The sequence below is a fragment of the Rhinolophus ferrumequinum genome, chromosome 12, assembly GCF_004115265.2.
Source record: "Rhinolophus ferrumequinum isolate MPI-CBG mRhiFer1 chromosome 12, mRhiFer1_v1.p, whole genome shotgun sequence".
NCBI lineage: Eukaryota > Metazoa > Chordata > Mammalia > Chiroptera > Rhinolophidae > Rhinolophus > Rhinolophus ferrumequinum.
Genome location: NC_046295.1, coordinates 81,097,652 through 81,119,106, shown reverse-complemented (window position 1 = coordinate 81,119,106; position 21,455 = coordinate 81,097,652). Strand labels below are relative to the sequence as shown.

At 57.2% G+C, this 21,455-nt stretch overlaps 1 protein-coding gene across 4 annotated transcripts in view; it reads left to right on the top strand.

The window, feature by feature from the left end:
* Window positions 1-21,455, top strand: part of VAV2 (vav guanine nucleotide exchange factor 2) — a 157,043-nt gene that overhangs the window by 107,403 nt on the left and 28,185 nt on the right. For 2 of the 4 annotated variants that reach the window (XM_033122757.1, XM_033122756.1), the window contains exons 5-12: window positions 11,424-11,526; window positions 13,366-13,380; window positions 14,396-14,494; window positions 16,668-16,736; window positions 17,731-17,831; window positions 18,886-18,985; window positions 19,903-19,998; window positions 20,999-21,067. In XM_033122757.1, coding sequence (XP_032978648.1) covers window positions 11,424-11,526; window positions 13,366-13,380; window positions 14,396-14,494; window positions 16,668-16,736; window positions 17,731-17,831; window positions 18,886-18,985; window positions 19,903-19,998; window positions 20,999-21,067 — 652 coding nt within the window. The remainder of the gene's footprint in view (window positions 1-11,423; window positions 11,527-13,365; window positions 13,381-14,395; window positions 14,495-16,667; window positions 16,737-17,730; window positions 17,832-18,885; window positions 18,986-19,902; window positions 19,999-20,998; window positions 21,068-21,455) is intronic. The other 2 variants (XM_033122758.1, XM_033122759.1) reach the window with 1 other exon arrangement.

Here is a 21,455-nt window from a genome sequence, read left to right as displayed (position 1 = left end):
GTGCAGAGTAACCGCCCAGAGTGGTGGTGTTGGCAGGCGCCTCCCTCCACTGGCACCAGTGGCCATTGTCCTCAGACGTCCCCTTGCTCTGCAGTCTGGCCGGTCGAGGGTGCCTTCCAGAACTGGTGCCCTGGCTCTGGGCTGGTCAGGAGGTGGCAGCTCTCCATGGTCTTTCCTCGACTGTTTCCTTATCTGTGGCTAGTCAAGTTGCTTCCCCTCTGGCTGGTCAGATCTTCGTTTGTACAACGAAAACTTAGGGAGCAGCGACTGTGGTCCCAACCCAGGGTCTCCTTAGCAGCACGTGGTCCCTCAGGCCCTGTCGAGGTCTCTCCATCCTCACGTGAACTCTGTGAGCCCAGCTGCCGGCCGTGGGGACTGGCCCAGTGGAAGAAATAGCCAGCATGCAGGGAACATGCACAGGTCTGTTCCCACACTGAGCCTTCCCTTTGGATGGGAAGGAGATGGCTCTGAGAGGTGAAGACACCTGCCCAAGGGCACACAGCAGCTAAGGGGCAGAACCGCAGTTTAAACTGGGTTTGTCTGACTTAGAAGGGCACCTGCCTACCAGCCCCCTGCCCCAGACTGTCTGGCAGTGCCCCGCCTCAGGCCTGGGACTCTGCAGGGCCTGCTCTTCGAACTTTTCCAACAGGATGTCCACCAGGGCCAGACCTTCACAGACCAGGAGGCTGGGAAGTCCAGGGACTTGTTGCTGGAAGGCCACATTGAGGGTGCATAGGTTTTGCCAAAATGTGATTTAGGAAATTTGCCTTGGCTCCCACTGGGCCCGTCATTGCCTTATTTTGGGCCAGGGTCTTGGGAGAGTTTGGGTCTCAACTATATCTGTTTCTCGGGAACCGAGGACTGGTGTTCCTGGCCCCAAAGTGACCCTGTAGGCACAGCCCAGTGGCAAGGCAGGTGGCATAGGAGCCCTGGCCTCTCTTTCTTGCTCTTGTGGGTCTAGATAAACTGTCCAGAGCCCTCTGCCCTTCCAGAGCTGGCGGCAGGACGGGCAGGATAGAAGGCAGCCCATCTACACTCTGCCCAGTGAACAGGTCATAGTGCCCCCTTCTTATCTGGGTATGGAGGCAGCTGGCTGCAGCTGGTGGGACTGAGCCCCACGGCTCCCTGCCCTACCCTCCTGGGACATCTTGTTGGCCCCTTGGTACATGGGCCTGAGCTGTCCCAGAGGCCCTGGCTAGCACAGTGGTCTGGAGCTTGATTGACCTTCAAACCCTCGCCGACCCCCGGCACTGCAGGAAAGAGGTTCATTCTCTATGTCAGGGTGGGCGCAGGGGCCCTTCTGAATGAATGCAGAGCAGACGCCCCATTGCCACCCTGTCCAGGCTAAATATTCCAGTGTATGCGGGGCAGCAGACGTGGTGTGCATGTCTATGAATTCTTATTTTTACCCCCCAGTTAAACCTGGTCCTTTCAAGGCCAAGGTGGTCATAGTGATTCCGCCATCTGAGTTAACGAAGTCTCCGCGGGGGTAGGGGAGGCCAGTGTGGAGGGGATGTCCTGCAGACGCGCATGTGCGTCTTGCCGTTTTCCAGAGGGAGCAGCGACCAGCTGGGCTGTGGCCGGAAGGAGAGCTTCCATTCTGTCTAATAAGGGCCTCCCCAGATCCCTCTCCTGGTACCGTTTTCTGGCAGAGCTTGAGGATAAAGACCAGGCCTATTTTACATTATTTCCCTTGTGTTCAACACAGACCTACATTGGCACTTAAGAGATATTTCTTAAAAATGAGTAAGTATAACATGCTAGATTGCTAGATTTCATTGTAAAAATTCTGCCTTGCACATAGTATCTGTTATATGGATTGCCAGACTCCTATTCATCCTACGCAGCTCAGACCAGAGGTCACCTCCACGAAGCCATCCCCAGCCCTACCTGGCTGAATGAAGTGCCCCTTTCTCAGAGGATTAAGAAAAGTGCAGCAGGACTAGCTCTGTCACTGTGTTATTGTCTGCCGGTGTTTGTCCTCCCACCTCCACCCACAGAGGTGAGCTCCCTGCAAAGGTCGTCCCTGAGGCAACAGAGCATAGAAAGAGCAGATAGATAACTTGACCCGCACCCTGCACAGTGTGGCACAAAGTGCCCCGGGGGCAAGGTGCCGAACATTCGCTGTCTCGACGCAGTAGCAGTGGTCTCAGGTGCAGTGCACTGGGTCCCCCTGAGTGCCAGCCGTGCCTGGGTTTTGTCCCATCGTCTCAGGTGCAGTGCACTGGGTCCCCCTGAGTGCCAGCCGTGCCTGGGTTTTGTCCCATCGTCTCAGGTGCAGTGCAGTGGGTCCCCCTGAGTGCCAGCCGTGCCTGGGTTTCGTCCCATCGTCTCAGGTGCAGTGCAGTGGGTCCCCCTGAGTGCCAGCCGTGCCTGGGTTTCGTCCCATCGTCTCAGGTGCAGTGCAGTGTGTCCCTCTGAGTGCCTGCCGTGCCTGGGTTTTGTCCCATCATCTCAGCCGTCACAGGAACACTGCCAGGTGGCCCATTTTGCAGTAGAGAAAATGGAAACTCAGGGTAGGGAACTAGCCCGAGACCACATAGCATGCTTTACATGACGGCAGAGGAGGGACGGACACCCTGAGCCATCTGCTGCTGTGATCTTGGACAGTCCCCTGGACTTCGCCCTTGTGACCCGGCCTGGATAGTGGGGCGCTTCTTGCAGCACTTAGAAGGAATCCCTCTTGGGCGCTGGCATTGTCTAGGTGTGCTCCTAAGTGGCTTTGCAACCTTGGGGGACTGTCTTGCCCTCTCTGGGCCCTGGTTTCCTACCTGTAGGAAGAGCGACCCCACCCTCACAGGTTGGGGTGAGGGTCTGCCGAGGGTGAGTGAGACCGAGGTCTCTAATGTGTAAGCAGCTCCTTATCTGTCTGTCTGTCTGTCCCCACGTGCAGACCATCCAACCCACAGCCTGCCTTCTCCAGGTCCTGGGGACCTCGAATAGTGTGGACCGAGGAGATGTCCGATTGGGTTTCCTAGTAACAAGTTAGCGGTGGTCTGGTGTCCTGCTTCCCAGGGTCTGACAGCCGGGGCCGGAACCCACACTGTGCCGTCAGCAGCAATATTTTATGTCCACCGTAAACATACAGGCGTGCCAGAGGCAGAAAGCCCAGAGTTGGTTCTCTCCTTTGATTTTCTGTAGGCGGCCTGGGGCAGTGGGAGGCTCTCTGAACAGCTGACTTTTTGTAACAAAATCCGGTGGGCAGACAAGGCTGCTGGGGCTGGGGCCCTCGGGGTCCCGGGTAGGAGGTGAGGGGGGCGGGCTTCTGCCTTTCCGTAGGGCAGCAGGCTGTGCTCGGGCCCCTCCTGGAGGATCTCAGGCCATTGTGAGGACTAAAATAATTGCCAGGATTTAGCATCTGTCAGCGCAGCTGCCTGCCAGAAAGCAGCAAGAGCGAAAGGATGAGACAGGAAGGGGGCAGGAGGGCAGGGTCACTGTCCCAGAGTGTGGGGTGGGAAAGGGGGGAGGAGGGCTGGGGACCAAGGTGTCCACCCAGTGTTGTCCAGTGAAGGGATCTGGGCCGAGGTCTCGCCATGGCGTGGGCCTGGCCCTGGAGGTTTGTCTGCATCGGGATGTCTACGTCCCTGCCTTGGTCCAGGATTCTTCCATTCACATGGGCGACTGGACAGAGAAGGGCAACGTCTGAAACCTGTGAGAGCAAATCAGCTTCTGGGGTGGGCCAATCACTCCTTATCGAGCACCTGCTCTGGTCTGGGACTGTGCTGGCCACTTACATTGTGGCTGATCCTCCCAATGACCTTACCAGGGGTTTGGTGGTCCTCTCACTTTGCAGAACCTGAGCTCAGGTTATCCTGCCCAGAGTAACAGAGCCAGAACTCGCACCCATTTGACTGCTTTCCCTCTAGGGGTCGCTAGCGAGAGGGCCCAGTTCCTACAGACAAGAGACCCATGTGTCCCGCCTGACCTGGAAGGAGGTAGGGACCTGGGCTCTGTGGCCCAGCGCTGAGCGAGCACTGGTATGTGCCCAGATCCAGTGTGGCGGGATGTTGAGTTTTCCCATGAAAGGTGGCCTCTGGCAACTTGGAATCTCCACGAGAAAGTCTCTGCTCGCCCGAGACACTGGTTTGAAAGGAATCGGGGTCCAGCCAAACAGCCTACCACGAAAGCTAAACAGAGCACGGTGGAACCACACTGTGGGGACTCGAAAGGCACTTTCGGATTTGGCGGGGCCTTGGGGTCCTTTGCGAGGACTGTGGGATGTTGGACTGGCGTTGAGTCAAGTGCACTGGGCCCCGGGCGGCCATGCAGCAGCCTCGCCTCTCCTCTGCTGGACCACGTGTAGGGGCCGTGCGGGGCAGAGCTGGACACTCACCAAGCTCGTATTGCAGGACAAAACGGGCCAGGAGCCTCACACAGTGGGCTTCACCTCCCGGTCACTGCACTGCGCTCCAGGACGCTGCAGACAACCGGGGGACCTCGTTATGCACCCCTCCCCTAACCCCACACCTGTCATTTTCTCTTCCTCCGGCCCTACAGCCACGGCTGTCAGATGCACCGGGCCCAGCTGGCCAGGACATAAGCTAATCAGCTTTAACAGATGCCTAAGACCGTAATCCATCCCCTACCCTACTCAGACACTCGCTTTAGGACATGACGCCTTTGCTAAAAAGCAAGGTAACAGTAGAATGTCCGTGCCATGGTGGCCGAGGGGACAGAACTGTTGGGAGCCAGAGCTGGGCATCCCGTGCGAATGACACTTTTACATTCTACAAGCTTCTGCATCTCAGACGTGACTGCTGCCCTCTCTAATCTCCCCACCTGGAGCGTGAGGCCCACAGCACAGAGTTGATGCCATTGTCACCCGTGTCCCTGGACCCAATGAGTTACCAGCACAGAGTCAGTCTTAGTATAAGTGTTGATTTAACCAATTGGAGCTGATAGTCTTTTTATCTTAATTGGTGAGTTTAACAAACACGGTGGGTTTTGCTTTCATAATTTTGTTTTAATTTAACAAGGACACTTCTTTGCTGTTTGTTTTATTCCCTCTTCTCCTATAATGTGGAACACGCATGAAGTGCCTCTACTTCATAATTTCAAAGAAGCTGCATGAACCTATATTTCTTAGTGCTCACTGGCCTGGCTTGAATAATGGCTGCAAGAGAATTTCCACAACTGAAAAGCACTGTACATGTAGGAGACGGGACATGAGTGCTCTGAGGCTCTGTGACGAGGACCCTTGGAGGAGAGGAGTCTCGGGCCATGACAGGCAGAAAACTGTCCTTTCGCTTCCCCAGTCTTCAACAGGCTTCGGATAGCGGACATTTTGCAGAATTGAGAGAAGGGGTGATGTCTGCATTTTTGAGATTTTTCTGTCCCAAGTTAAGATGTCAGAACTCGGCTCTCCCTTTCGTGATTCTGGCTGCCTGTTTTTAACCTCAGTGCCCCGAGTTAGAAGAGGTGACTGGGAAGTGGTGTATGAAAAGTGATCCCGTATGATCAGGTTTCTTGTCTTTAGAAAAAAAAGCAAGCTGAGTCCTTGGTAGTGGACATGTGTTGGGGTAAGCACCCTGGGCGTATTCCCAGTGTCTCCGTCTTGTGGTCTCGTCCCTTCTGTGAGTACAGAGAGCGGGGAGGGACTGTGTCATCTCACGCTTACCTGCAGGAACACACAGGGAAGTGCTCACAGTGGATGGGATGGGGTGTCTGTAGCCCTTTGCCTGAGGGCACTCCCCAATCCATACAGACAGCTGCACTCGCTGGCTTGGCTTGACAACGTGTCGGGGGAAAGAACTTGAGGCCGGTAGGGAAACCTGAAAGTTGGGAGGGGAGATGCCAGGAGGGTGGATCCCACAGAGAGCAGGAATCCCACAAGCTAATAAACCACCGAAATCCGTGTCTGCTCATTAGGCTGACACACACAGGAAGCATCCTAAGGCTCCCAGCAAAAAATTCAGCAGCTGGAAACTGAAGTCAGCCGCCATCTCAGCTGCTGCCCGCTGTATGAGTCCAGCTAAGTTACCAGTGTGTTAGAGCAAATATTACTCTTCAGAAGAAATAGTGGGATCCAGTCTCTATAATGTGTCATTCCTAATGTTTAATGTCCAATAAAATACATCATTAGACTTGCAAAGAAACAGGAAAAAGTCATAGGGAAAAAAAAAACCAAAACACGGAGTCAGAAGGAACCAACCTAGAGATGACTGAGATGTTACAATTAGCAGCTTTTAGAAATGTGGTCGGGGACTTAGAGGAAAATTATGCACCAAATGAATGAACAGATGAGGAGCCTCAGCAGAGAAATAGGAACTATAAAAAAGGGCCAAATGGAAATTCTAAAACTGAAAAGCACAATAACTGAAGTGAACAATCATTGGATCAGCCTAATAGAAGATTGCAGGTGGCCGACAGAAGCGTCACTGAGCTTGAAGATACTTCAGTGGAAGGTACATACTCTAAGTAAAATGGAGAGAAAAGAAGATTGAAAAATAGGAACAGGGCCTCACACAGGTGGGACAGTACCAAGTGGTCTAACACAGCTATAATTGGAATCCCAGAGGGAGAAGAGAGAATGAGGCAGGAAAAAAAATTCCAAAAATAGTGGTCTTAAACTTTCTAAATTCCAAAGCTTCTATGCTAAAACTACAAAATATTGCTGAGAGAAATGGAAAAAGACCTAAACCAATGAAAGTATATACTGTGTTTATGGATCGGAAGGTGATTATGGTTAAGATGTTGGTTTTCTCCAAATTAAACAGATTTAATACAGTTTTTATTATGATCCCAGCAGACTTTTTTTTTAATTTATAAGATGATTGTAACGCTTATATATAAACACAAAGGACCTTAGAGTAGCCTAAACATCTTACAAAAGAACAAAGCTAGAGAATTTGAACGAACTGATTTTAAGACTTTGTGTAAAACGAATCAAGAGAGTGGGATTGGCAGAAGGATGGCATGGATTAGAGAATTCCAAAATAGACCCACACTTATGTGGTCATTTGCTATTTGTCAAAGGGATCTGCGCTGCCCAGTGGGAAAAAGTTTTCAACAAATTGTTTTGAAACCTGGATATTCCTGTGGGGAAAAATGGACCCCAATCTCTGTCTCACACCATGCACGCACAAAAAAATTGAGATGGATCAGAGACCTAAACATAAACACTTACAAGGTATCGGTTTTAGAGGAAAATATAGGAAAAAGATTGTTTGCAACCTGGATGAAAGCAAAGATTTCTTACACGGGACAAAGTCAGGACATCATACAAGAAACGTTTGACCATTGAGGCTTCATTAAAATGAAAACATTCTTACCAAAAGACACCATTAAGAAAAGAGGTAACCAAAGCCAGAGGCTGGAAAAAAGTTTGCAAAACATCTGACAAATAGCTTTCATTCAAATATATAAAGAACTCCTAGAATTCAGTAAGAAAAAGACAGGCAACGACTTTTTGGCAATGAACAAGGCCTCGAGTAGGCCTTTTGCAAAGGAAGCTGCTCTAATATCTGTAAGTTCCCGGGAATTCTGCACGTCACCAGTCATCACGGAAATGGAGGTGAAACCACACTGACACTTCACTAGACACCCAGTCCAGTGGCGACAGTGGGAAAGACTGGCAACAACCAGAGCTGAAGAGAACCAGGAGTAGCGGGGACTCAGGTTCAAGGCTGGTGGGGACACAATTGCTGCTGCGACTTGGAAAAACACTGGCAGCCGCCGATGGAGTTAAACTTCCCCCCACCCCCACCCCCACCGCCTTTGACCCAGCAGTTCACTCCTCGTAGCATTTCACTTCCAAGGGAAACAAGACCAGACGTGTATGCGTACACACGCACACACACACACTCACACACACTTACAGCAGCTCTTATTTACGGGAACCCAAACCTGGAAGCAACCTGTGTTCATCAAGCGAAGTCTGGATGACAAGCATGGATGTGTCCCAAAGACGTGATGTAAAGTTGGGGAGAGAAGCCAGACACAAAAGTGCCCACGACACACGATGCCATTGATACGGCGATCTAGAAACGACGAAACTGATCTCTGGTGAACAGTCAGGAGGGCGGTTGCTGGGGGCGGGGCGGGACTAGTCAGCAAGGAGAGGGACGTTTAGTGACAGAGAATGTTCTGTAACGTGGTGGCGGTGAGTTACACGTGGGTATCCATTTGTCAGACTGGTACAGCTAAGCTGCTGCTTGATCTGTATATAAATCTTAGCAAAAACATGGTGAGACACCTCTGGCAGCCACTCTGACCGTGCTTGAGACACATCTGAGGTGCCCCACAGATGTTGGTGTTTGCCCAGAGAGGGCTGACGCCCAGGTGGCCGCAGGAAGAGGGAGGCGGAGAAGGGACTCGAGCCCTCGGACACCTTGTCTAGGATCCAGCGTTCTACTGGGGCCTCAGCATCTTTCAGGTCGCACCTGTCCGGGAAGCTTCTGGACCCCGTGTGGCCTTCACTGCCCGCTGCCTCCTTAAAAACACCGCAGCTCCCCTTTGGGCTTGTACCGGGGCTGGTGCCTGCCTCCCCCACGATCAGGAGACCGCTTCTAGTATTTCTCTGAACCCCTCCGTGCCGACTTCAGGGCTCGGCCTGTCATCGAGTACTGAGCAAGTGAGCATGGTGGCCAGTGCCCCTGAGAGGGCACAGCGGAACAGGGGCACGTTCCCCAGAAGACCCCTAAGATCTGGGCATATGGATGGCATCGCGCACCAGGACCTTCCCGTCTGTGCGACAGGGGGTTGTGGGCTCGTGGGGGAAGGCACTGCTTCTGGTGGGCTGGAGGGGGGTGCTGCACAGACGGTTTCGCTGAAAAGGAGTCTGAGGTGGGTGGGACAGAGTCCTGGGGTCACTTAGAAGGCCCTCCACCCTGCGAAATGGGACTCGTGCTGGTGGTTTGGGGTCCCTGTACCAGATGACTTTGAAGCCCCTTTCTGAGCCTACTTTTCATCATTTTTATTCGTTTCATCAGCTCTTAGAATGTTTAAGTGTCAGGGCCCCCCAACGCCCCACTTCCTTCCCCCAGCCCTCCGGAGCAGAGCTGCTGTCTGTCTCCAGACAGTATGAATGGCCACGTCTGCCTCTGAGTTGTCTAATTTAACCACTGAGAACTTCCCTGTCTCTCCTCTGTTCCACTCCAGCACCGTTCTCAGCAGTAGCTTTGTCACCAGCCTTGCTCTGCTGTACGACAAAACTCTGGGTGGCTGGCACTTGCTGAAAAGAACACCTGCAGGGACTTCCCTGGACCCCCAGTAACCTGGCGGGCAGAATTGTGGGAGCTGTTTCCTTTGGGACAGTGTCTGGAGAGGCAGGGAGGAATGAGTGACTGTTCCCAAGGCCCACCAAGGGGGCGTGACCTCCGAGATGGGAAGAGAATCCAGGAGTCACACACACCCTCCCTGCCTTCACGTTGGCTCCGAGGGGCACCTCTCATCTGGGTGCTGCTGTGCCCCCAGTGTGCGTTCCAGGACTGCCCACGTCCAGGCAGGTGTCTTCCAGTGGGGGGCGGATGGAGAGGAGAGAGGATGGGCCAGGGCCGTGCTGTCCCGTCAGCCGCAGTGTGTTTTCATCCGTGCAGTGGCCACAGAGCGGTCCATCTCCAAGGGTGTGTGAGGCGAAAACACAGAAATGTTTTTCAACTGCCCGACACGCACGTTGGCTGAAGCAGGGCTCCCCGGCCATGGGTGGCCCTTCGTGTAAGAGAGCGGGTCCGTTGGCTGGTTGAACACAGCATACTGAGTCCTGCCAGCTTTCACCCTCGCTCCTGGAGTGCTGAGAAACAAAGCACCCGAAGCAGCAGCTGCCTCTCCTTCCCTTGCTCATGGCTGTCTGGGGGTTTCATCAGGACAGGAGCTGGCCCCTCCCCCCAGGGACCACTTTCCCCCTGGAGGTCCAGATGCACCTGCCCACACATCGTGGCTGGGCCCCACAGGGGCGGTGCCCAAGGCTTTGGCGAGACCCCCTCTGGCTGCAGAGAAAGGCCTTCCTTGAATACAGACACACCCTCCCTCAAGTGGATTTTGTGCGATTCCCGCCCCCACCTCACCCCCACCCCAACCCTCCCCAGACTATAAAATGACAGCTAACATTCAAAAGCTAGGATTGGGAGGGAGCCAGGAAGCCGTTCGTAAGAGCTGCTGGGTATCACTTCTGTCCTCACTTCCCTCCAACCCCACCTCCCTCCTCAGCCGCTCTCCTCCCTCCCCCATCCCCCGGAGCTGTGGCTGCCTATGGGGTGCAGAGGGCAAGTACTCCCCCACATGTCAATGCCTTCTAAGAATTGAACTTTGGGGGACCCTGCTTTGAACCCAGGCTCTGAGGTGTGTCCTCACACAGAGAGCCAAGGGCACGCGGGGCTGGCATGGGCCTCCAGGGTGAGCTGGCCTCTGAGCACAGCCTGCCCGCAGGAGGGATGCCACGGCAGACTGCAGAGCTGGCTGGCCCTGGGCCTAGGGCGGCTCCTGCCCCTGAACCCCAGGCCAGAGTGACCCCCCCCCGGGGGGCCTGTCGTCGCCCATGGGAACTTGGGGGTGGTGGGTGGTTGGATCGGCTCGTTGGCCAATTTGGTGGAATATTTGCTGAGCACCTACCGTGTATCAGGCGTGGCGATCAGAAGGGATGAAGCGGTTGGGTTTCTCCGGGGAAGAGACAGGCCCATCTCAGTCACTTTACTAAAACAATTTGAGGTGCAGTGGGTGGGATGTACTTTGTACAGGAGTGCCAAGGAGAGCCCCAGATTGCAGACAGGGCGGGGAATCCCAGCAGGCCTCTGGGAGGAGGTGTCCCACCACCTAAGTCTTGCAAGGCGAGGGCAGTAACTTGGAGTTGAGTCAAGGTATGACCGTGAGCTGAAACTAAGGCTTACTGAGTTATGAATTAAGCAGTCATTTCCAGTTGGCTGCAGTGTGGGTTTCTGAAGGCGCATCACAAACTCTGTGTCGCTGTCCACTCTGCTTCCTTACCACCTGGTAGGGAAGACGTCGCATGTGAGCTCTGCACCTTGACCTTCACACTGGGGAGACCCTGGGCGGAGCAAGAGTGCTCGGGCTCCAGGTCACAGATGTGGGCCCCAGGAAAGGGTATTTGGCCTGGAGGCAGGAGTGAAGGCCCCAGAACCGGGCACTCTGTTGACTAGCTGTGCAAAGATTCTAGGTGAGGCCAAGTGTCACCCCGGGCCTCCAGCATGTGTCCCCAGCATTTACTTAAGGGCTGGAGAAGTTGGGGCTTTATCATGGGAGGTCCTTCTAGAAGCACGGCAGTGCTCTCTCCAGGCGGCCTGGTTTAAACTCTCAGACACCTGGGCAGCAGTTACCCACGCCCATTTTATAGACCAGGAGACTGAGGCTGGGAGGGAGGCGCTCGTGCTGGCCCTGCCCACCTCTTCTCGCGGCGGGGTCCCCTTGGGCTGCATCCCTCGTCGACTTGGCTGGACTTGCCGTCCCTCTAACTGCTTCTTCCTGTGCAGCGAGCATGACCTGGGGGACGACATCTACGACTGCGTCCCGTGCGAGGATGAAGGGGACGACATCTACGAGGACATCATCAAGGTGGAGGTGCAGCAGCCCATGGTGAGCCGCCCGCGGAACGCTGGCCTTGGCAGAGCAGCCCGGCCCTCCCTTTAGAAACGGAGCCGACCGCGATTCTGAGCCTCCGAGGGGGAGCTGCTGCGTGCAGAGGGGGTTCCGGAAGCTGCACCCCGTCCTCCCCTGCCTTGGGCCCTTCTTCCCTGTGAAATGTTCTGAGGAGACTGAGATGTGACACCGCTGCCACCTTCTAGGACGCGTTGCTATGGAATTCTCCTCGGAGGCTGTGAGGACGCTAAGTCTTCACTGCCCTGGGAGCCTTAAAATAGTAGCTCGGCGCTCAGCCCCGCATAGCACGCTCCCTTCTACCCCTTTGTGCAGCGCGAGGAGGCCGCTATTGGCTCAATTAGCCAGCTGTGCGGCTTTTATGTGGTGACAGTATTTATTCCCGAGCAGGCGTTGGTGAATAATCTCTCAGACGCCAGTTGGCTGCAGTGTGGGTTTATTGCCAGCAGCTGCTGTGTGGAAGGTGGGAGTCCTGCCAGGCGGGGCCAGGGAGATGGGGACCTGGTGGGGCGGGCCACAGTCCCCTTGGGCCCCCAAACTCTGGGCGGTGGTCAAGGTGCCACTTGCCAACGGTGCCATTTGCTTTCACCCACGAAAAGGGGGAAGTTCTCAAAAAGTAAGTTTCAGTGTCGTCCGTCAGTGGTGGTGGGTAACCAGCTGCTGGTGGGGAAACAAAAAACTGGGAAGCAGCCCCCCGATGAGGCCGTTTGGAGGCCTTTCCCACCCCAGTGGCGCCTGTCGCTGCCGCCAGCAGCATGTGGCAGAGATGCGGACATGCTGGGCGGTGGTGCCCACAGCCCCCAAACTCTGCTCCTAAGAATGGATTCCTTATTCTGCCCCTGAAGGGTCTGAAGGTAGGTTTCCTTCCCCACAGCTCTCAGGGGTCTTGCTCTGGAGAGTGAGCTGTGGGTCTGTGACTGCAGGTCTGTCCCGGGCCAATCTGCCCTCCGCTGGGCAGACCCGCAGTGAGGCAGCTCTGTTTCCGATCTGCCAGTGGAGTCTGTCAGGGGTAGTGAGACCAAGCCATGGGCTGCTGCTAGAGGCCCCTGCCTCGTCTTCCTGGAGCTGCCCAAAAGCCTGGCTCGCCTCGGGACATGGCAGGGAACTGAGACTGGGGCCCCCTGACTCCCCGAGCCCTTTGGAAGCTGGGTGTCCTCTGGGTAAAGCGAGAGCATGTGTCTGGAGTGCTCTGTGTTATTTGAAGGACTCCCCTGCCCCCAGGCCATACAAGCTCCCGAGAGACCCTCATCTGTGCCCGGCCTGCAGAGGCCCTAGAGTGGGCACTCCCCAGAGACCACTGCTGTCCCTGGTCCTGAAGCGCACGTGATGGGACCTGGGCCTGTTGACAGGACCTGCGGGGGCTGGGGGCAGATGCCCGCCTGTGTCCTGGGGACAAGCTGGTGCCCACCTGCCCGCTCTGCTCAGTGCCCTAACGCTTGGCACGCTGTTCAGAAACTCGTTCCAGGCAGGGTAGGCCCCCTGCCTCTGAGATCAAACGGCCGCTTTTATTTCATCTCCTGTCATGTCTGGAGCTATCGGAGCAGTCTTAGTGGAAGGTAATGGGGATGTGACTTCTGCAAAGGAAGATAAAGCCAGAAGACAGCAGGTGCCACTCAGAGCCCAGATGTGGGGAAGGCTGGCGACATGCTCGGTCCCGGTGCGTCCCTCTGGGGACACTGGCAGGCACGGGGCTGTGACGTGACCCCTGGCTGTTGTGTAAATGCACACAAGCACCCCTGACTTCCCCACGCACAGCTTGAGTAAGAAGCCGACGCTGCTAATTGGTTCTTTCTATCGTTTGTTTCCCCATGCTTCCAGATTAGATACATGCAGGTGAGTGGCAGTGGGGAAGCCGGGGTAAGTGCACCAGCTCCGTCCCCCTCCACCTCTCCGGGAGATCTCACACCTGTTTGAAAACACTCAGACCACTGTCCCCAGGGAGACACTGTCGGATACCATTTTTACACAGTTTTAGGGGTATGGTGGACCCCCAGCACCCCAGTGAAGCCCCAAGAGTAACAGCACAATTCCCAGGCGGAGCAGGGCTGTGGGCCTGGAGAGGAGCCTTGGGGGGCTGCTGCCAACCCGGTCCCCGGGGCATGTACCACGTGTTGCTTTGGGGAGCTGTGCCCCCGCAGATGCAAGCAGGGCCACGCGTCATTCCCTAGAGGAGGAGGAGGACGGCGTTGGGGCAGCTGTGAGCCCAAATGTCACGTCACCTGTCCCAGCTCCGTTTCCCCAGACCCTGACGTGCAGGCAGCTATGGCTCAGCCTGAAAGGACCTCAGGAGAGTGATTCTCCGAACACTCAATGCCCCCCCGCCCCATGAGTCTCTCGGTCAGTTCCAGCGCTGGCCATGTTCCCCCGGAGGTGAGAGGCAGGCCCTGCCACAGTGGCGTGTCCCCTGTGACCCCTGCCAGTGGGCTGTTGTCTCAGGACCGTGGTTGGAGGCTGGTGGACACTCGGAAAGCCCAGCCCTGCGAGGAACTGCTGTCTCTCTGAGGCACTAACGGGGCAGAGGCTCAGTTGGTCCTCAGGGAGCTGCTCAGAGACTCTCCTGTGTATACAGTCGGGGTTGTGAGTGTGTCACCCCTGCTGATACGTTGGACGGGGTGGCTTCTGAGGACCTCACTCTGGTCCGGAAGCCTCCATTGTCATCAGCTTTCAGCTTCATGCCACATCCCCTCCCTATGGCTCAGCTGCGGAAGAGAGGGGAAGGACTCGGGACCCTTCTGTCTCCCATGTGGCCCCACCATTCCACCCTCGGCGACCCCACGGCCAAGCCCAGGCGGTTGGTAGGCATCAGGCCTGGCAGGGTCCGGGCTTATGTCGTGTGTCTGTCCTCTAGAAAATGGGCATGACCGAGGATGACAAAAGGACCTGCTGCTTGCTGGAGATTCAGGAGACCGAGGCCAAGTACTACCGGACTCTGGAGGACATCGAGAAGGTGGGCAGGGCTCTGGCCCTTCCCTGATGGCCACGGGGTCCACTGTAGGGCTCCCAGTCCCCTGGGAGATGCCGTCACCCGGAGAGGTCTTAGGGCAGTGGTGACAGATGGCGGTACTTGGTCCTCTCGGCTTTGCCATCCACCAGAAACGGAGGTTGCCCTCCCCTTTCCCCTGCTGCCCTCCTGCCCTCTGTCCCCCACTCGAGCCATGGGCTCTGGCCAGGTCGGGTCCTCGTTGGCCACCCCGCTGCCCCTGCTCCCACCTTTCCTCAGGTCCTGGACCATCCTGAGCTCGTCTCTGTGGCTTCTTCCAGCCTAAACTGGGCGTCATAATGTCTTCTGCTCTGACTGCACTGAGCTAATCTTTTTACGTGTGCCCGGTCACCAGAGCTAAACTCCTTATGTATGTGCCCTCGCCCAGGCCGGGCGCTGGGCTAAGCTCCGTATGTAGACTTTCTCACCTAGGGCACTTTCTGCGCCCAGCCCCCCTCTATAAATTGGGATAACGATATTACCATCTCACAGGTGGCGGTGCGTGTCCTGCACCTGGGACTTAGGCTCAGTGGTGTGAGCCTTCAGAGCCCCGTGGCAGACCCTGTGCTGCCCCAAATGGCTGGCCAGTCCTCTCTGCCCACCAGCCTGCCGAGCTCTTGCAGGGCCACGGATGGGCCGTCTCCTGCCCTCACCATGCCCTGGCCTCCTGTGTGCACTGGCTCGGTGGCATTTCCCTGTCACTGAAACATCCTCATCCCCACTGCCAAAGCTTACTGGCATGAGAAAGCCAACACTGTTGAAGACAGAACCTTTCTGGCTATTCCTTGGTTTGGTGTCGGACCCAGTGGGGGACACCGAAGTGGAGCCCTCATTGTTTAGGGAACCGTGTGGCCTCCAGCCATCCAGGACTGGCTCAGGCCTGATGGATGTTCCCCCTCCCCCTGCCCCACCCACCCCTTGTGTGCCCACCCTTCAGCCCCACTGACCTCGGCCTTTCTGCAGACACACCAGGCAGCATCCTCGCTGTACGCCCTGGCCCTCGCCACTCTGCCCCCCCTGCCCCGGCCCCCAGGTCAGCTCCTCCCAGGGCCCTGCAGGCCTTGTCACTTCCTCCATGCAGCCTGAGTCCCATTGCCAAAACCAGCACGCTGCTGTGTTCCATCTTCCCCTGGAACACGGCCTTCGAGGGCAGGCGCTGCCCAACTACGGCGTGGCACGGTGCACGTGGGGGCTGCGCAGGGAGCGTGCTCAGACAGGACACGCAGTGTGCCGAGTGCTTTCAGGGATAATCGCGGTTCTAGTCCTCCCTAACCATCCGAGGTAGGTGTTGCTGCCCCACGTCATAGACGAGGAAACCGAATCCTAGACAGGTCAGTGCCAGCCTGTCCTCGGCATGGGGAAAACCGCTTGCCACATCCAGTGTCCTCCGGCCTTTGTTCATTTGGACAATTCTCACCTGCTGCACACAGTGGCCGAGGAGAGGTCCCGGGGGCCAGGACCCCTTGGGGGAGAAGGAGCAGGGAGAGGAGAGGGTGGCAGGTCCTTGTCTGAAAGGGTCTGTGGGGCAGGAGATGACTGAGTCACACATGTGTGTCTCCTGCAAGGCCAGACCTGGAGGACTCAGGCAGAACCACTGCCTGTCACTGTGCAGCTTCTGGGGTTCGGGGCATGGGGGTGGGGGCATCTCTTTTGAAGGCAGGCTTAGGGGTGGACCCAGGACCCCAGGCTCAGGAATTTGAGTGCTGGTGGGAATCACGGCCCCGTCACCACCCACGGTGTACACTGGGGTGACGCTCCTACCTCCTAGGCCTCAGTTTCCTTGTGTTTCAAACAACAGCAATACCCGTCCCGGCTCTTGTAGGGTTGAAGTCCAGTGCCATGCTGAGTGCCTCCCTTGGGGCTCTGACCACGTGGCGGGCATGGGTGCTTGGTCAACACTCAGGCCCGATCCCGCCCAGCCCCACACATTCTGCACAGCACTCACCCTGCGGGGCGGAGCCCAGATCTCCCCAGAATGCTCTCCGCCGAGCACTGGCCGGGCTCCAGGCCTGTGTAGCTGCCTCGCAGGGCACCCCTGACCTTGGTCAGGTTGTCAGAGCCCCTCTGGCTGGCGGCTGTGGCCTGGAAGGTGGCTGGCTGCCTCCAGGCGCAAATGGAACCATTGGGCTTTCCCTTGCAGAACTACATGGCCCCCCTGAGACTGGTGCTGAGCCCGGCGGACATGGCGGCTATCTTCATCAACCTGGAGGTAAAGGCCCAGCCCCACTCATCGCGTGCGGGCTCTGGTCCTAACCTGCTCCAGTGCGACTGTCCCCGCCAGGGACATGATTGGTCCTGGCCAAGGGGTGTTCTGATGGCTGACAGACGTGAGGAGGAGAACAGCTTGCTCCTTCCTCCGGGGATTTCGGCTTTAGGGGATGGGAGGACTCAGCGTCTGGGAGCTCGCCTTTTCTGCTCGCTGTGCTGGTGGGTGTGGCTCAGGCAGGCGCACAGGCCCTGGAAGAGTTGGGAGGCTGTCAGCGGCTGGAGAGAAATGTGTCCCCCACCCCTTAGAGCGAGCCCGTCGCTCGCTCTATGGATGTCTGGACCTGGACGTGGGAAGGACATCCCTGTGGGAAGGTTCATCTCGATGTGGTCAGCAGAGCAGGGCAGCTTGGCGTGAGGCTACAGAAGCTACGCAGGGGTGGGCTCCCCCCACTGCACCTGGGGGTTGCGGGGTGCTCCTGCCCGACCCCTCAGCCCCTCATCAGCTCGGCTCACCCAGGCCCCGGAGCTTCCTGCTCTCTGTGCCCCCCACCCAGCGTTCTTCCTGCCGTGAGCGGTGGCCAGCATAATCGTCCAGGGACAGATCAGTAGCCTGGGTGGGGGATGTGGGTCGCCCCAGCATGTCACCTGCCCTGGAAGCACGCCTCCCCAGGCCTGAGGCCCCAGCTCTGCAGTGAAAAGACTGCATCCCTCCGAGCCCAGGATCCCGGGCCAGCGCTGTCCCCTCCGGGCACAAGAGCCTGCCCTGGTCGGCCGCACATGTCTGTACAGACGGATACGGACTGTGGAATCTCCCCGCAGACCGCATACGCGTCACTGCCACCTCCTAGTTGGCTTACACCTGGCATTTATGTGGGAATCACGCCCAGGGCCCGGGCCTCACACACGTCCTCATCCAAGAGAAGATGTGAGAGAGTGGGGAGCACTCTCCCCTCGCCTGGTGAGCCGTTCACGCGCTAACCGCTTTGTCCTCCCAGGACCTCATTAAGGTGCACCACAGCTTCCTGAGGGCCATCGACGTGTCCATGATGGCGGGGGGCAGCACTCTGGCCAAGGTCTTCCTCGAGTTCAAGGAGAGGTGAGTGGCAGGGCCGCCTCGCCGGCCGCTCCCTGTCTATGGGACCACCGTGGCCTGACGGGGCACAGCTGGTGGGGTGACTTCGCCCAGGGCAGGTGTGTGCTGCCCAAGGCAGGTGGCTGTGGCCCTCTGGACCCATTCGTACTTGTAAACCAAGGAATACCCCCTCCCCACCGTCAGAGCCAGGAGGGGTGCCCCCGAGCACGGCCTGGATGGGCGGAGGCCTGAGGAGGCTCCAGCAGCTCCCTCCACCTCTGTCCTGTGGGTCTTGGTGGCTGACGGGCATTCATGCATGTATAATGCACCCCCCCCCCCAGGAGAATCGGGCATCCGGGGAGTCTGCCCCCTGAGCGCTATGCCTGGGTCCCGGGGAGGTGGCGTGTAGCAGCTGCTGCTGATGGGAGACAGAACCCGCCCCGTGCTGGTCTGAGTGAGGGGCTCGTAGGCAGGAGGACATGGCTGAGAGCCCAGGCTCTGGTGTCCCCAGAGCTGCGGCCACGTCCCTGCTGTGAGGAGAAACTGAGGCTGGGCCTGTGCTGCCTACACGGCTGGTCCACGCCCAGCGGAGGGCAGCTGTGGCTGTGCGAGCGGAGGGGTTCAGACCTGGGGGTGCACGGCAGCAGCCGAGGGCACAGTGCTCAGCCGTCCTGGCATAAACCAGCCCTAGCCTTCCTGGGGTCGCCTGGCTCTGGAGAGGCGAGGGGCTTCTCTTCTCTCCGGCTTTGGCCCTTTTTGGGGACAGGTTTGGGGGGGGCATGAGAATTGCATCCCCAACCCAGCCCTGACCTAGAATAGAACCACAGAAGGGGGCCCCCTCCACCTAGCCTGGCAATATTTCGAGACGAGAGAGAAAGCAGCCGTACAGAAAGAACAAAACCGTTAAACGTGTTGGCGCATGAGGAGCTGTCATGGGGGGGAGACCCATTTGCTGTGCACTTAGAGCCGTCGTGAAACCAAGCGGGCCTTCAGCCGTCGCAGCGGTGTCCTAATCCTGGGAGAGAGAGTGTGTATGTGTGTGTGTGTATGTGTGTGTACACACGTGTGTACCATCCAGGCTCCTGATCTACGGGGAGTACTGCAGCCACATGGAACACGCCCAGAATGCACTGAACCAGCTCCTCGCCAGCCGGGAGGACTTCAGACTGAAAGTTGAGGTAATGGGGACTTCCCTGCCTGTCCCCCAGCCTGTCCCCCAGCCTCTCTCCCGTCCCGTCCCCTGGCCTGTTCCCCAGCCTGTCTCCCGGCCCATCCCCTAACCCGTCCCTTTGAGATCGCAGCCTGCTGCTCTCTGGCTAGCCCGTTTTGTGGGAAGTTGGGGACGGGATAGTGATGTGACTTTTGTGTAGATGTTTTCAGCAGGTGATTTTTTTATCCTTTGCGTTCTGTTGGGGTGGGGAGTGGGCAGGTGGAGGTCACTGTCTCAGGCCAGAACACAGCCTGAGACCCCTGGGTGCTGTTGAGGCAGGCCCCAAAGACCAGATCTGGCTCTGCGAGGCGCTGTGACTGACCCCAGACCCTGGCCTGTACAGACCCCACGAGGGCCTCAGGTGACAGACGTTTGCTGGGAGCCATGAGCCTCCCACCGCTCTCCCGTCCTCACCCCAGGCTCGGTGCCAGTCTCTGGTACTTGCTGAGTTTCCCACGTGAACCCCTTATTGGGGTTAGCTCAGCTGCTCCCTGGTTGGGGCTCCCCGTTTCCAGAGTGGATTCTGGTGCCGGGTCCCTTTGCTCTAGCAGTGCTGGGGATGACCTTGGAGAAGCAGAATGCCCCCGTGTGTTCAGGCAACAGTGGGGAGCTTCTGGCTCCTGCAAGTGGCTCCCTTAGTGAGCTGGCTTCCCCGACAGTCTTGAGGCGGGTCTGGTCGGCGCCAGCCCCAGAATCACATGGCTGCTGTGGACCCCTGAGTGTGTGAGGGGCGGCTGGCCCCACACCTGGTCAGAGAAGGACCAGACCCCGGGGCCCCAGTGCCAGCCTTAGGGCTGCCCCCTCCCAGGCTGGGGTGTGGGAGTGGGGGGGTCCAGCGCCCCCTGGCCGGGACTCTTCATGGACTTGCTGCCCCCTGACGCCCAGGAATGCACACTGAAGGTCCAGGACGGGAGGTTCAAGCTGCAGGACCTGTTGGTGGTGCCCATGCAGAGGGTGCTGAAGTACCACCTTCTCCTGAAGGTGAGACCCACCCCACCCCCACCCCTCGGCCTTTGTGGGCTGCGTGAGGGCGGGCGGAGCCCACACAGAGGCCAGGGCGGGCGGGACATCAACAAGCAGACAAAGTAAGACTGTGCTTAGTGCATGAAAACTGCACTCTACACTGGGAACTGCTCTCACTCTCTACACACACACACACCACACACCACACACACACACACACACACACCGGGGGTGCCAAAAAAATGTATACAAGTGGACTGGTCAGTGTTGCTCAAGCGGTAATTCACCGTAATCAGAAGTGTCTGGACGCTGATGGGAACCACTTTGAGCACCTGCTGTAATTGCAGAAGTCACACATGACTTGTATTCGTCTTTTTTTTAATCGATGTATATTGAGTATTATAATTTTAATAGTTTTTTTCCTTTCTTAAAATGTATATATATATTTTTGGCACCGTGTGTGTGTGTGTGTGTGTGTGTGTGTGTGTGTGTGTGTGTGATGTTTATGACAATAAATACACAAAGGAAAATTGTGATTAAAACGGGTAAGAGCAGAACAAGTGAAAGCAGTGGAAGAGCATCCTCAGACCAGGAATAACTGGGGTTGGCCCTTAACCCGGCCTCTGAGCTTCCTGGCAGTCATGGCAGAAAAGGGAATAGGAGGACCTGCTGGACAGATAGACGTGGGGGAGAGAGTGGTTTCTGGGAGGTGCTGAGTGAGGTTCTTCTGTGAACAGCAGTCGTCTGTTAGCTCAGCACCTTGCTTTGTGCAGCCTGATGTCCCTGCCATGACCCACAAGTGTCAGCGACACCTCTTTCTTGAAGCAGCGTGTCACCTGGGTGAGGGCTGTCTGTCTGTCTGCTGGGGTTACACAGCTGAACCGGACCCTGGGCCAGCAGGTGGCAGCTCTGTCCAGAGGGCCTCGCGCTGTGCACATACCCCGTGCCGGGTGGGGGCGAGGACAGAGGCCCTGACACCCCCGAGTGGTGACCCACAACTCCCCTCTCACACCTTCAGGAACTTCTGAGCCATTCCACTGACCGGCCGGAGAGGCAGCAGCTGAAAGAAGCACTGGAAGCCATGCAGGTGGGGGGGGAGGGCAGACCAGCCTGGGGCTTATCTTGCATGCGTTTTTGGACTGGATTGGGCTCATGAACGAGCCTCGCTCTGTGACCGTAGATGTAGATTTTCCTGGGACAGCAAGAGACAGAGAGGGCAGGGCAGTGGGTAAGACCCACCCAAGGGCAGAGGAGTCAGGTGGAGGGGGCTACAGGTCAGACGCTCACCCCAGGTGTCCTGGTCACTGACCTCGCGTGGCCTCCAGTGACTCCCCCGGGCCTTCCTTCCTCCTGCTTTCCCAACTGTCTGCCGAGGCCATCACCAGTTCCGAGGCACTGGACTCGGTTCTGGGCCATCTGACTCCATACAGCCCACTGCCCAGCTCGGTGGCTTCTGCTTCTGAAATGTGCACCCC